The 15,542-nt window shown below is 49.5% G+C and overlaps 2 protein-coding genes across 2 annotated transcripts; one reads left to right on the plus strand and one right to left on the minus strand.

The window, feature by feature from the left end:
• Positions 1 to 6,116, plus strand: GPS1 (G protein pathway suppressor 1). Its single transcript, XM_072352145.1, has 14 exons — positions 1 to 112; positions 778 to 870; positions 1,196 to 1,377; positions 1,818 to 1,982; positions 2,172 to 2,307; positions 2,470 to 2,547; positions 2,949 to 3,009; positions 3,371 to 3,456; positions 3,947 to 4,041; positions 4,452 to 4,557; positions 4,728 to 4,808; positions 4,936 to 5,073; positions 5,304 to 5,438; positions 5,547 to 6,116. Exons 1-14 carry the CDS (start codon positions 80 to 82, stop codon positions 5,619 to 5,621), a joined length of 1,464 nt encoding a protein of 487 aa, XP_072208246.1. The 5' UTR covers positions 1 to 79; the 3' UTR covers positions 5,622 to 6,116.
• A 1,957-nt stretch (positions 6,117 to 8,073) lies between these two features.
• DUS1L (dihydrouridine synthase 1 like) lies at positions 8,074 to 15,237 on the minus strand. The gene is made up of 13 exons (XM_072352147.1): positions 14,855 to 15,237; positions 13,773 to 13,881; positions 13,154 to 13,204; positions 12,594 to 12,706; positions 12,340 to 12,422; positions 12,079 to 12,182; positions 11,494 to 11,638; positions 10,767 to 10,863; positions 10,341 to 10,429; positions 9,779 to 9,945; positions 9,214 to 9,251; positions 8,833 to 8,908; positions 8,074 to 8,572 (listed from the first exon to the last, which is right to left on the minus strand). Exons 1-13 carry the CDS (start codon positions 15,089 to 15,091, stop codon positions 8,424 to 8,426), a joined length of 1,458 nt encoding a protein of 485 aa, XP_072208248.1. The 5' UTR covers positions 15,092 to 15,237; the 3' UTR covers positions 8,074 to 8,423.
• Between the last annotated feature and the right edge of the window lie 305 nt (positions 15,238 to 15,542).

Genomic DNA, 15,542 nt, shown 5'->3' on the forward strand with positions numbered 1-15,542 from the left:
GCCGCGCGACCCGGAAGCGAAAGCCGGGCTGGCGGTGGGGGCGGGGAGGTCAGCCGGAAGTGGCGGCGGTGAGGGAAGGATGCCGCTGCCCGTCCAGGTCTTTAACCTGCAGGTACGGGGCGGCCCTGCACGGCGCTCCCGGTACCGCCGTTCCGCCGCGGTCGCGCTCGGTGTCGTTGCTGCGCGGCGTCCGACGGCCGAGCCCGGTCCCGTTTCCTTGCGGCCTCCGGGCGGCGCGGTGCGGCCTTCCCCGTCGGCCCGGCTGTCCCGCTCGGTCCCGCTGCTCCGCCGTCGCGCTCGGGCCGCGCTCAGCCCGCCGTTCCGTCTCGGTCCGCCCACGTGACGCGCAGCGGCTCCGAGCGAGCGGCGGTTTGTGGCCGTTTGTGGCGGTGAGGCGGGACCGGGCGGGAGGTGCCGGGATCGGGCGGAGGCGCCGCGGGAGCAGCTGCAGGGACGGAGCGGAGCTGTGGGCGCTGCTCCGCCGGGATCCGCACCGGGAGCTCTGACGGTCACCGGCCGCAGCCTCAGCAAGAGCGATTCCCCGCCGGGGTTGTTGGGGCGGGTGGGGGCGGTTCAGCTTCGGTACCGTCCGTAACGTAACGAACCTTCCCGGTTTGCGGGAGGCGTCAAGCGGCTCGTTGTGCTGAACGGGGCCTTAGGGGGCTCCTGCCCGCGGAGCGACCTGCGGGCTCGGAACCGCGGTGAGAGCAGCTCGGTTTGTCTTTTGTTTTATTGCGGTGTGAAACCAGCAGCTCTGACCGCGTTGTGCTGTTGCAGGGTGCGGTGGAGCCCATGCAGATCGATGTGGATCCGCAGGAAGACCAACAGAACGCTCCTGATATCAACTATGTGGTGGAAAACCCCACTCTGGTACGTGCTGCCTGTGGGCAGGACTGTGTCTCTAGCACAGCTTCGTCCTTTCGGTTCTTTGAGAAACTTCCTTTTGCTTCTGGTCAAATTGTCCTTTAAGGATGAATGCATTTTCTTTATACACAGTGGGGTAAGAGCAGAGGTGACCCCCTCTGTCATTGCTTTCATGTGAGCATTCACTCCTTATTGCACAGCCATCTCTTGGCTGCATGATTAGTCTCCACGTAGGAACAAGGCTGCAGGACATCCCGTGTGGCTCATGGTGTGCTGCCTTGATTTGATGGTGTTGCCATCTTTGCTTTCTAAGTTTGAGCTCTGCTTGCAGGACTTGGAGCAATACGCATCCAGTTACAGCGGTCTGATGCGGATCGAGCGGCTGCAGTTTATTGCTGACCACTGCCCACAGCTGCGGGTGGAAGCTCTCAAGATGGCGCTGTCGTTTGTCCAGAGGACTTTCAACGTTGATGTGTATGAAGAAATCCACAGGAAGCTGTCTGAGGCTACCAGGTACTGAGAGCACGGCAGGCCTGCGCTGCTCTTTTTTCCTGAAGGCAGCTGTTCCATTGCACGGAACTTTACATTTATAACTTTGCATTTATAATGCCAAAATGTACCTTAGACATCTCATCTAATTCTTAAGTCGCAGTGTTTTAAAGGGCTACAGGTAGATACAGAGAGAAGTTTAATCCTTGCAGCTGCTCCAGGTATTAATGAGCACTCCCTAAGTAAACCATGAAATTGAAGGTTATTTAGATGCTCTTGTATTAATGAATTAAAACCTCATCTGAATATTTGCCTGCCTCTCTCTTTCTTTCTTCCTGTTTCTTTCCTTTGTTCCGCACTGCCTTTGTTTTCTCTTTGCTGTTCTTGGGGAAACAGTGGCAGGTACTTTTCAGGTATTTGTTCAGAAAAGTTTGCAGGGTATCAACCAGATCAAACTCTTTCAGGGAGCTGCAGAATACGCCTGATGCTGTCCCTGATAGTGGAATTGAACCTCCTCCTCTTGACACAGCTTGGGTTGAAGCTACACGCAAAAAAGCTCTTCTTAAACTGGAGAAACTTGACACAGATCTGAAAAATTACAAAGGAAACTCCATCAAAGAGAGTATCAGGTGAGATGCAGAATGCTCTGCTGGAGCAAGGAAGAGCATTTTGCTCCTCCAGGCACCTAACGCGGAATGTCAGCTGCATTCAGTGCTTTAGGCCAGTGAGCTGAGTTACTTGTTCAGAACAAACTCGGTATCCCTCCTTCCCCTGCTCTAAGATTGCAGTTTGTTACTGTTTTAATCCCTGTCTTCCAGGAGAGGCCACGATGACTTAGGTGATCATTACCTTGACTGTGGGGACCTCAGCAACGCTCTCAAGTGTTACTCGCGAGCCCGTGATTACTGCACCAGTGCTAAGCATGTGATCAACATGTGTCTCAATGTCATCAAGGTAGGAAGGCCTGCAGGGAGTGTGGTATGTGGTGTCCTGACATCTACCATGGATTCCACCTGTATTTTGCTCTGGTTGCACCTTTTGTGTCCACAGTTGTATTACTTGTTGATAAACACCATTTATTCATGTCTATTCTACGCTGTTCCTGGCTCTCTGCAGGTCAGTGTCTACCTCCAAAACTGGTCTCACGTTCTGAGCTATGTAAGCAAAGCTGAGTCTACGCCAGAAATTGCAGAAGTAAGGTCCTGCTTTTTAATTTGCATGAACTTTCCCTTTGTTTTCTGTCTCCAAAGTTTGTAAAATAATTTATTCAATTCCCCCTTTTACAAACTGCTCCCTCTAAGACTTCCCTCATCTTACAGTCTGTTCTTCCTCTAATCCGGTCACTCCCTGTCTCCTATACTGTTCCTTTTGAGATTCACTGTTAATTATCTCCCATGATGTGCATGTAGGAAATTTTGCTCATGGTAAAAGCAGAGAGGCTTCTTGTCCTCAGTTTGTTCCTTGTTTCCTGAGATGGACAGGTGAATTATCTTGCTCTTGAGATTTGCAAGTCAGTTGTTAGGGTGAAATATCCCAAGGATTTGGGATGTGGTTTTCAAACTGCTTGTTCACTACTGCTTCTTCTCATCCTATAGCAAAGAGGAGAAAGAGACAGCCAGACACAAGCAATTCTCACTAAACTGAAATGTGCAGCAGGTGAGCGAGTCCTTCAGCTCCTATTTTTTTAGTACCTGGTTTTCTTCTTATCTGTCCATAGGAATCCTCAACAATAGAATGTGCTCGATTTATTTTATTCCCTCATATCTGACAAACCTGATTTTCTCACCAGAAATGCAGAATTTAGTGAAGCTTAATGAGATGGAACTCTCATCAGTGTATTTGAAAGGATGCTGGTTACTGTCTGAGAATCATGCTTCACTTCAGTAGAGGAGGCATTAGCAACTCTAGGGGTGCATGTTCTACTCCCTCTTACAGTTTTTACAATGAGAGATTTCACACTTTTTCCCCTAACTCGTGTTCTGTCATAAACAGAGAACTGTCTTTTCCTGATTTCCAGGCTTGGCTGAACTTGCTGCACGGAAATACAAACAGGCAGCAAAGTGCTTCTTGTTGGCATCGTTTGATCACTGTGATTTCCCTGAGGTGAGGGACATGAGGGAGCTGTGTGGGCTTGGAGGGAACAGAATTCTAATAAATGCTGGTTTGTAAAACTCAGGTGCTGTAGTCACCCTCACAGCACTCCTGTATGGTTTGGTGATCCTGTGAGCCATGTCTTACAAAAAACAAAGCAAAAAACCCCAAAAAACCCTCAGCTGGACAAATAACTCTGGCCTTGAGTTCTCTGAATGTTCTGCCTTAAGGTCATATAGGCGCTGTCTGTGAAATGTGTGTACCAGTCATGTCTGGTCTGAAGACTGGCTGCTGGAATTGACTTCTGCTCTTAGCAGTGGGCAGTCGCACCTCAGCTCCTGGTGAATACCGGAGAGCATGCTGTGGTTTGCACTGCATTTGACAAAGGCTGATCTCATTAGTGGGTTAAGGAAAGGCCTAGAGTAGAACACTTAATTCCAACCTTCCGCCATTTAATCGGTCAGTCACAATGTTGCCATTCATTCTCTCAATCTCTCTCTAGCTGTTATCTCCTAGCAATGTAGCTGTGTATGGTGGTCTCTGTGCCTTGGCTACGTTTGATCGTCAGGAACTGCAACGGAATGTGATCTCCAGCAGGTAAGTGATGCTTTGTCAGGAGTTTATATGGCACGGGACGTCCTTTGTAGGTATGGCACCTTGAGAATGGATTCTGGAAGGACTAGATGCACTCTCATACTGGAGAGACGGAATAACTGGGCCATGATTTGGCCTTGGCGTTTGGTGAAGTTTCCCTGTCAAATCGCAGTGGTTTATCAGAGCTGGTTCTCTAACAGATCTGAGTCAAATCCAACATCTGCATAGCCCTGCTTCTGTCACCATTAGTGGCCCAGGTCAGGTACTCATTCAGAGCCATGGAGTCCTGTTAAGAGGCAGCTGTTGGACTATTTACCTGTGACAAGTTTGTAATCTTGCACTTTGGAGTGACGAGGTTGTGGGGTGTGAAGTGGTGGGTTTCAAGGTCTGATCACTGCCATGTTTATTTGTAGCTCCTTCAAATTGTTTTTGGAGCTGGAGCCACAGGTCCGTGATATCATCTTCAAGTTCTACGAATCTAAATATGCTTCGTGCCTGAAGATGCTGGATGAGATGAAGGTGAGCTGCAGGGGAGTGGTGCAAGAACAGGTTGTGAGTTTTCTTTCCCGTGCTGTAGTGGATATTTAATATCCTTTAGGGTTAAGTATATTGATATTTTTTAAGAACGTAGGAGTAATGTATTTTTTTTCTACGCTGTGCCTGAGCTTCTGCTGTGTGTTTTTGCACAGGACAACCTGCTGCTGGACATGTACCTTGCACCTCACGTCAGGACACTTTATACTCAAATTCGAAATCGTGCCCTAATTCAGGTAATTGTTGCTGTAATCCCAAGAGGTGGATGAGCACCGAGTGAGGCCAACTCTCTGTCATTGTTTTACCACAGCGGTTCAGAGGATGGAGAGTCTTCTTGGTAACTGAATGTTTTCTTCTTCCCAGTACTTCAGCCCCTACGTGTCAGCAGATATGCACAAGATGGCGACTGCTTTTAATACCACAGTGGCTGCTCTGGAAGATGAACTTACTCAGCTGATTTTGGAGGGACTGATCAATGCCCGGATAGACTCGCACAGTAAGGTGAGTGAGCGCATCTGAGGCACAGACTGTGGATTGAACAGCTGTCCTAGGACTGAAGAATTCTCTGTTCCAAGGCTACTTTGAAATTGCATTCGTCCATTGTGAATGGTGTCTTCGGTAGGGCTGATCTCCAGACTCCATGATACCAGCTTTGTTCTGTAGTGCAGAAAGGGCTTTCTGCTCTGGAGCCCTGTCATAGCTCCTGCATAGAGTTTCTGTATTGCTTGCAGATTCTTTATGCTCGAGATGTAGACCAGCGCAGCACAACTTTTGAGAAGTCTTTACTGATGGGCAAAGAGTTCCAGCGACGTGCCAAAGCGATGATCCTGCGAGCCGCGGTGCTGCGCAACCAGATCCATGTCAAGGTATGGCCGTGTTACATAGGATGCAGGGCAGGGAGACAGTTAGTATTAATTTATTTCCCCCAGAAAAGGGATATCACTAACCAGAATGTTCTGGTCTTTTTGTTGCAGTCTCCTCCAAGAGAAGGTAGCCAAGGGGAGCTTACGCCAGCTAACAGCCAGTCCAGAATGAGCACCAACATGTGATGATAAACTTCATGCGTTACCAAAAGAAATGGTCCCTCTGGGACTCAGTCCAGTATCACACCCACAAACTGCTGAGCTTCACAAACTGTTCCTGCCTCCCTCACTTTGTGCTCGGATTGAGAGGGTCGGGGCTGCTGATGGATGATAGGAATGTTCCAGTAACTTCAGTTCTCCTTGAAAAGAAATTCTTTCTCAAAACGGCGTCCCTGCGGTGGGTCATCGTTTCAGGTTTAGTAGGATTCTCTCCTCCTTCACCAGTCACTCCACAGAGTGTTGGCAGATTATTTATACAGATGCTGATTTGAGGTTGGTTCAGCTGCTGTTGGTTTTCTTGTTTCTGAGCTGCAAAAACAGGTAGTGTTCAGCTGAACCAGCAGGATCGATCTAAGATGTTTCACTGCTAGGAAAGTATTGCCTTGGTTCTGAGCAATGCTGTGCTGTCTCTTTATTTCAAATAAACTCTTTGAAGTGCGTTGCTCTCATTACGCAACTGGAGTTCTGGTTGGAGATGTGGTTCTTTTGAGAAACTCTTGGTGTTTTGTTTTACCTGCACCTCAACATGTGGCACTGTTTCCATGCATTCAGTCTCAGGCCTTTTAGGGTGTTATGTGTATGTAGATCTGTGTTGTTTTTTCTTCTCTTTGGTTTCCGTTTTCAAAGACTGTTTCCTGATGTGTTTCCACTTGTGCATGACCTGGCTTTGGGATCCTCCCTTATCACAGCAGTAAACCTCTTCCTTCTGTAAATGCTGCTCCTGCTCTGCTTGTACTGCCGTCGTGTGTGATGGTTTCCCAACACGTGCAGCATCACTTGTGGCAGCACAGAGAAATGCTATAGGAAACCATGCGCGTCCTGGAGCAGAGCTTAAAGCAGTCAGTGCAGGTGCTGCTCTGCAGGTGCATTTGTTCCCATTTTCCTTTTATAAAGGGGTTAAAGTTGGCAGCCCAGGTGTGTCTGTGTGTGTTAATGAAAGGAGACATGCACTGAATCTTCTGAAGTCACTGCAGCTTTGCATTCATCTTATCCATAAGGTAAGCTGAGAGTCTGGGTCCGGCCCTGACAGCTCTGGTAACTGACCACAGATGTTATTGTTCATCTTTTTTTCTTAATAATAATAAATGTTGTTGTAACGGTGCATTAAACAACAGGGTTGACAAGTTTATTTTTTGGGGCGTTTGGAGTTTTGTGTTAAAATTAATTTCTAGGCGTCCTGATCTCAAACTACCACATTTCTGCTCAGCTTGGAGGTGTTTTCTGGGCTGTTGTGTGTTTGTTGCCTTCTGGTCTGCTTGGAGATGGAGCTCGGATGAACTGTGAAGGACGTTGTTTGAGGGAACGTTCTAACAACAGAAATCCTGGTCTGCTTTTGTTTGGCTGCAAAATCATGACAGTGCTCTTTGCCTTTGTGCTTTTATGACTCGGATATTGAAAGTGGAAGCAATAGTTTGTGTGATGTCTTTGGTTAATTGGCTGCTGAGGTAAATTGCTGTTCATCTCTGCACTAATTCTGGAAAGTAATACTATGGTGAAGGAAGCCATTCCGGGTTATCACTGCGCCTGAATGTTCCTGTTTCTGAAGTGGGCCCACTGAGCCCACTAGGTGGCAACAGCAGTTTCGGACTTGCTGGGTCCCAAAGCAGTTCATAACCAGGGCAGGATGAGTTTCTTCTCTGCAGATAGAAATGCTTAACAGCCTCTTTTGGACTGACAGAGCATGTCACTACGATTGCTGAACTCAGTGGCACTGCTCACGCTCAGTGTGTGCTTTGGTGCGGAGTTGTTGGCTTGGAACTCTTCAGCCTCTGAAAGAAGCTCTGGGGCCTCGTACGAATGTCAGGGCTGTCGTCAGGTTCTGTAACCTCGCTGAGTTTGGCCGCAGTGTTTTTAGATTAGAGATAAGAGGAGTAATCAGTGCATTGCCTGGTCTGAAAGCAGCCCCGAGCTGTGCAGGTGTGCTCAGCAGCAGTGGTAAATGGCCCTACTTTGCTCACGTTGTAATAGTGCTTCCTGATTGACAAGTGCTGCTTGTTAAGAAACTGACATTCTAGTCATTTTTACCTCTTTAATAAATAGAGTGTAATTATCATCATCTCTAATGTCTGTTGAAGGTTCAGGTTGTGTCTTTTTTCACCAGCACAGTGATCTGCCATTGGGTGTGTGCAGGGAGCTGCGTGTTGCAGCTGCATTAGGAGCACTGTGGTCCTCTGCTGTGCACTGGGATGGGAGCCAAGTGGATTTGTGTGTCTGCATTGCATATTAAAGGCTCTGCAAGAGGGGATGGGGGACAATGAGCTGGAAACTAATTCTGTACAGACGTGTCCATTTCAGACTGTGAACTTTAAGGCGCTTTCTGAACTGGGAGCCCAAAGTCGGGCCCTTTCCTCACACCTTCCATTTCCTCACATCTTCCATTAGCGAAGCACTGATGATGCTGGTTTTAACACTCCAAAAGGCCATTCTACCACATGAAATTTATTCCCCGATATTAAAAACGGGACCCAGAGGATAAATGTAATGATGCCAACTGGGATGGCAGCAGACAGAGGCTGCCTGACCCACTCACCTCAATGAGGCGTATTTCCAGTCTTTGAAACACAGCATGAGAAAATCAGTTGCATTCTTTTTATTTCAAATGCAGGAGAATTCCCTGAGTAAGCAGTTTGTACTTAAATAACACTTGGCCAGGACTTAAAATAAACCTGTGGAGCAGGTTCCTACAGCCCGTGGTGCTCTGGAGATGGCAGGTTCTTTGGCCCAGGGAAGCAAAGGCCGGGCAGAAGCTCTTGATTCACTTCCAAAGCTTCACACTGCACTGTCAGCAGCCTCCTTCAGTACAGTCTCCTTCCCATCCACGTCTCCTTTCCGACTGAGCTCTGGGCTTGGAATCGCTCTTTGACTGCTCTGCCACAAAAGGGATTTTTCATATTTGGTCTTAAAAAGTAATCCATGACCTAAAGAAACAAGGAGGAAAAGGAAATTAAAAGCAAAGAAAACAGAGAAACTGAAAGGAGGGGAACACAGGGGAAAATGGAGCCATCATTCCCTGTAATTGGAACAAATGGGTCTGGAAAGATCCCAGCCCAAAGCCTTGGAATGGAAAGAAATGCTCCTGAAGGTGCACTGGGTGCAGATCTTAACAGCCACAACCCACTGCGTGAGATAAGGACTTTGCTCAATGACCTCTAAGGACAGAACCAACAGCTGTGCTCACCTGGACAGTCTGCTGTCTCTTTGAATGCTCTTTTCTTGCAGCAGCCTCGGCACATGTTAAACACGCATTTATTGCCCTGTGGGGGTGGAAAGAAGTTTATATCATCAACAAAATTTTACGCTAATGAAGCTGACGGAGCTGATGTCACGGAGGGCAGGGAGGGCAGCCATCAATTGTGTACAGGGAACCAACATGGAAAAACCTCACAGAGCCACAACCAACCCACAAACCCAGAGACCACTTTGCCACCAGCACCGCTCTGTGGGCAGCCTGGATCCCAGAACCACACACAGCCACCACCCCTAGAGCTCAGCAGGCACCCATCGCTGGATGCTGATGTGGCCCCACCTCATGAAAATGCTTTCCTAAACACTGACTTACCTTCGGGTTTCCACACTGGTCACACTTTGCATATTTAGCTGGAAAAGACAGAGAACTGACTTCAGCAATGGTGTTCCATATGGAAAAAGTGCACTTAAAAATTCAGTGCCAGACAAAGCACAGGAGCTGTCAGAGCCACAGGGGGCTCTTTTCTAAAGAACAGTACCACAACAAACAGTGCCAAGCAGGTAAAGATGCATTCAGTTTTTCAATGTGTTTAAGTTAGATGCAAATATAAAGAAACTGATTTCAATTCCAGTGCAGAAGAGGTGGAAATCTGCTTGAAACACGTATGAAATTTCAACTTCAAACACCAGTAACCGATACCGCTTTGTCTCTAAAGCGTTTTGAGCCTTCAGAAGTTGCTTAGTGTGGACTGCTGACCTACTTGGATGGTGACGAGGTTTCTTTCCAAACGAACACCAATTGAATTGTGCTGCCTACCACCAAACAGCCCAACATCCACCCGATCTGAAAGACGATCCTACATCTACATAAACACAACTGAGGAAGGAGTAGCAGCTCATGCAGCCGTGGTGCAAATACTCCAACAGATGGAACTTACGTTTTAAAGATGGGTCAAAGGTTTTATTTGGATTTCTTAACTTCTTTTTCTGCTTGTTCTTTGACAGAAGCTCAGCATTTCCATCTTCTTCCTCTTCCAGAGAACGTTTTCCCCGCACACCTTTTTCTGTCTCCTTGGTTCCATTCTCTTTGCATCTCTCCTTTGGCCTGAAATGGTGAATATCAGCCTAAGCTGCCTGAAGGGAAGCAATAGGTGTTCCCTGGACACTGCCAGCCTATAGGGAACTACGAGGATTTCTATCATAGCTGACTGACAAGGAGGTGATATTGCTTTTAGAGGGGAAGGTACACCAGGTTCAGAACGTGGAATTTTTGTTCTTTACTTTCTGAAGGGGGAGAAACCTGAGGAGAATCTGAAGGAGACGATACATACGATAAGCAACATCCCCACAACCAAAACCATGACCAGGAATAATGAAAGAGAAAACACAAGAAAAATAACCTGGAGTTTTCATTTGTTTTCAAATGCGCGTAAGCTCCAAAACCAGGACTGAGTGGTGGCAGTATGGGCAGTACCAGCTGCATTAATGCAAGTAACTCACCCTGGCCTGATGTATGGCTGGCAGATCCAGTGGAAAAAAGGCAACCCCTCTTTTGGCTTCTCTCCTTCCTTCTGATTTGCTATTTCCTCCTGCAGCACAGGGTCACAGTCAGCTTTCCTGCAGCTCTCAAGAAATCTTCTAAATAGTACTTAAAGCTCCAGGAAACCACTGAGCATCATTTAAGCCAATTGACGATTCAATAGAGTAAACCAAACCAAACAACAAAACACCTCCAGGAATACAGAAATGAAGCAGATTTATAACTCCTAAATCAGCTTTCACTGCTGTGAAGCTGTTTGGGCTCCTCACAGTTGGTAAGCTACAAAGTCCCAGGGAGGTGCCTTACAGACATGAACCACATTGACACACAAGGTGCATCCCCACCACCTGCAGACAGAGCTGTGGGAGCAGGGCCCACCACGGTACCTGGCAGCGCAGTTTCAGCTCCCTGTTGACATCCACGATTCCCTCTAACGTCTTCACTTTTGCTAATTCTTCACGCAGCTGCTGGTAAACTTGAAGCCTGAGGCAAAACCCAAACAGCGAGTCATGTTTATTCCTTATAAGGAGATCATCTAAAAACGTCTTTGTAGAAACCCTCTGTGGAGTTTTCTCACTGCGTTTGCCTGTGGTAGAAGTTCATCTTTCTTTTAATTCTAGGCACGTTCCTCTTTCAGGTAAATGTTTGTGAGTTTGGGCACGTCAACATGGTGCTCTGAGAGAAGCGAACATGAGCATGCCACACACCACTACTCCTCAGGGACTGCTCATGATTATGCTCTTCCTCCATGATAACTACAAGGCAGTTTGCTGCACAGTGAATGAGGAGGCAGGCAGCTCATGTTTGCCACGGAATGCATGACTGTATGATTCTATGAACGCACAGAGACCATTGCCACAATGCAGCCAGCATGCTCACATCTCACACCCTGATTTATTTCCCAGTATCTCCTGTATCTCCTTCATTCCCCCAGCCCTGTTTCCATGCAGTGAAGGCTGAAGGCTTCAGCCCACATTTTCTCCAGGAAGGTTCAGGAAAGAAAACCTTACAACACACCAACTCCAGTCAAACAAATACTTGTAGAGGAAAGTCAGACACTTTGCTAAGCAGAATGAACCCAGGAAACATCCCGAGCGTCCCGGAGATACTCACGTGTGATGCCAGAGCTTGAAGAGATGAGCCCTGACGTAAGACAACGGACAGGGGTATTTCTGCACTATCTCCAGATACTCCTCAGCCATCTCCCACACCAATGGGTTTCGTCCCTCAAATAAAGCTGGGTTATGAAGATTGCCTTCTAGGAAATGAAAAGAAACACTCCACTTTACATTCTGGGATTGAAACAGACAACAAAATCCCGGCTGTGCAGTTTGACCAGCTTGGACCAGCCAGTCCGATATTCACTAAGAAGAACGGAGGCTCCAATAATGTTAGCCTGACCTCCCAATACTTAATACATAGCTCATAATTGAGTTCATTAGCTCATACCTAATTAAAATCTTCACACAAAAAGTAAAAAAAGAAAAAGACATCAGTGCTGCAAGTTCAACACAACAGTTCTCACTGTGAAGTGATTCCTGGTCCTGGGGAGAAACAGCCCAATGGGGAGAGAAAGGCCACACAGCTTCCCACCAAAGCTGTTGAGCACACGTAAGCATGATGTAGGCTTTATACAGATGTATATGGAGAGTAAGAAGCAGTTTGTGGCCTCATCTGTTAACAGTGAAAGCTCTTTACCTGCACTCATGACACCATGCACTCCTGTCTTACGGATGCATTCTTCCACATCACTGAGACACTGGATGTTTCCATTTGCAAACACGGGAATGCTCACAGCTTTTCTGTATCAGTAAATAAACCAGACGTAGAACATCGAGTATTAGGAAAAACTGGAGTTAATCCACAACTTCTGCTCCTGTCACACTAACAGACACTTCAGTGCCATTGCGTGCAGAGCTCAAAACCTACCTGCTGATAAAATAGGTACTGCTCACTTACCTGACAGCTTGAATGTGCTCCCAGGATGCCACGCCAGCAAGGGGTCCCTTCTGCTCTTTTGTACGGCCGTGGACTGTCAGCAGCTGGAACACAAAGTACCCAGTACGCTGTCTACAAATGCCAATGCACTGCACCCTATTTTTCCTGCCTGTAAAACAAGGCAGTTTATCCATCTCCACAGCACACCCAGACCAGGAGCTGCTTCACACAGGGATGTGCCTGATGCTCAGGGGAAGGGAGCAGCACCTCCTCACCTGGCAGCCAGCCTTCTCCAGCATCTGCGCGTATTTCACTGTCTTGTCAATCTCTGGGAATACACGGATTTTGCACGTGATGGGAACCGAGAGCTTCTCGTTAGCCAGCAGAACTGGGAGAGATGGAAAAGGCAGTAAGTGGGCTGCACAGCGCTGTGGGAAGGTCAGACACTGCGTGTGATATGGAAAAAGCCAAAAGAAAACCCCACATCACGCAGCTCTCACAGCTCAAAACACCAGCAATGGGGGCTCCAGGCAGAAATGCTCTCCCTCGAAACGTGCTGGGTGTTCTGCTTTTAGCAGCTGGGGAGCCACCAGCCATCACCAGACTGGGACCTCAGGGACTCGTTTCAGGTGAAAGGTTTCTGAGGTCCCTCAGCAGACATAGGACAAGCTGTGAGTGTATCACAAAGTATCACAAAGTGCAATAAAGGGATGGTAACAACAGCACCAAACCCCACAGCCCTCCCCAGACAGACGCACTGCAGCCCTTCCTCTCTACGCCTCCTCTTACTGCTGAGTTCAACCGACTCCCTCTCAAAGCCCCTCTAAAAACTTACTCATTCTCTGGAGAAGATCCCATTCCTCTTGCAGAAATGCTCCATAGTGACCTATAACCAAACAGCATCAGATGACTCGTGCAGAAGAGTGAGGTTCTGAGGTACACACACATTCCTACACAAAGATCCAGACACTCACTGACAGAAGCAGAACAAACCCATCCTCAGCATCCCACTTTTCAAACACAGGTTCTGGTGTCTGAAACACAGCAATGTTTGCAACACCATTAAGGGCTCAGCAGGTTCCATCCTCTATATGCCACCACGGCTTAACTCTGTACGAGCAGCAGGAAGCACAGTGCTACTCTTTGTGAATGTAAACTCTGTGATCAACTGAAATTGGGAAGATAAATAAACAAATTGAGCTCTTGCTAAAAAAAAGACGACTTTTCTGAAGGACATTCCAGACACAAGAGAAATAGGAATTATTACTATCCCTGATCTTGTTCGAGGTACTACAAAGCTCCATCTGTTACAGTGGGTGTAATTAAGTCTGATTTCAACAGTACTGATGCCACCCCACCAAGTCTTAATTCTGTCATCTTACTGCCCCGCTGCCAAAGCACATATTCAATACATGACACATCTTTGTTTACCCAGAGTTCAAATTTGCACACACCTCTCTTTGCAATCATCTGGGGGCAGCCCAAATTCAGGTCTATGGCATCGCAATAATCCTGAGCCAACAGCGCCGCTTGGACAAAGACCTCAGGATCGTTGGCACAGAACTGGGAAGGAGACAAAGACAAGCAGAATCAGACAAGCACAATAAGCAGACAATAGCTTTTCTCCCCACGTACTGTCAACAGGTCACAGCCAGAACAACCCACTGCTTCATTTCCAAACAACCCACTGCCCTGGGAGCCTCTCTGTGCCCAGGGAGGCACAGCCCTTCCCTCACCCCCACCCAGTGCAGCTCAGTGCCAACATCAGTCAGACTTTCATATAACAGCAGGACAAGGGAAATGGCTTTAGGTTGAAGGAGAGAAGATTTAGGTTGGACGTCAGGGAGAAGTTCTTTGCTATGAGAGTGGTGCTGTGCTGGAACAGCTGCCCAGAGGCTGTGGATGCCCTCCCTGTCTTTGGAGATGTTCAAGGCCGGGCTGGATGGGGCCCTGGGCAGCCTGGGCTGGTATTAGATGTGGGGTTGGCAGCTCTGCCTGTGGTGGGTGGTTGGAGCTCCACGATCCTTGAGGTCCCTTCCAACCCAACCACTCTGTGACTCCATGAAATACAGAAAGCTTCCTTGAGAGGAGAGGATGAGCTTCCTTGCTTTGCTGTCTCTTACTGTAACCAAGCACTGAGCTCGAGGTTCCAGAGGGAACCCAGCGCTGCTCCCCACGAACAAGGCAGGGCAGAAGGCAGGGGGCAGGGCTGTAGGGCTGCAGGGCTGCAGGGCAGCGGCCGGAATGCCACCAGCAGCCACGGGATCACGGACCGGCTCAGGTCGGAGGGCCCTTAACGGTCGTCCAGCTCCACCCCCACCGAGTGCCGCGTGCCCACGGCCGGGGCTGCCCAGGGCCTCCAAGGCTGGCGCACCACAGGCCTGCGCGGGGCCGCGGCCTCCCCGCCCTGCAGCTCAGGATCTCCCCCTCCGTTCCGTCCCCAGCCTCCCCTCCTTCCTCCCACAGCCGTTCCCGCGTTCCTCCCTCCATCAGCCCCTACGGACTCTCGGCTCCCCCCGCCCGCATTGCTGCCCACCTGCACGATGAGCGGCCGGTCCTCGGGACAGGCCTCTCCGTAGAGGTTCTCGCGGCGGTAGTTGGCGTCCCTCAGGAAGACCTGGGCGTGCAGCATCGGCGTGTAGCAGAGCTGGGCGCCGTGCCGCCGGCTCAGCAGCCTCCAGGCCAGCTCGCTCTGGTCCACCATGGGAGCCACCACGTAGTGGGCGCCGCGCAGCGTCTCCCTCCAGAACGCCTCCCCGCGCAGCTTCGGCATCTCCCTCCCGCCGCAGCCCCGCAGCGCGGCCCGCAGCCGCCGCCTGAAGCCCGCAGGCTCGGCCCGGGCAGGGCAGCGCGGCGGCCGGACGGTGCAACCGCCATCTCCCTCCGGCCGCTCCCGCGGTGCCGCCGCTCCTCGTCCCCTCCGGAAACCGCGGCGCCGCTGCCGGGGACCGCGCGCGGACGGGGCCGGGAGCAGAGCGGGGAGCGGCGGCCGCACGGAGCAACCCGGCCCTTCAGCGCCGCGTCCCGTGGAGGAACCTGCGACGGATTCGTCCGCCCGCTGCCCCCCAGCTCACGGCCGGGATGGATCCGCTCGGCCTGAAGCACTTCCCGTCCTTTTCCACCATCTTCCGCTGCCTGTCCGGCCGAAGCGAGCAGTCAGTTCTGCTACCTGACCTGCACAGCCCCTCCGACCTTCCCTTTCTCCTTATGCTACTTAGAATCAC

The sequence above is a fragment of the Excalfactoria chinensis genome, chromosome 17, assembly GCF_039878825.1.
Source record: "Excalfactoria chinensis isolate bCotChi1 chromosome 17, bCotChi1.hap2, whole genome shotgun sequence".
Taxonomy (NCBI): Eukaryota; Metazoa; Chordata; class Aves; order Galliformes; family Phasianidae; genus Excalfactoria; species Excalfactoria chinensis.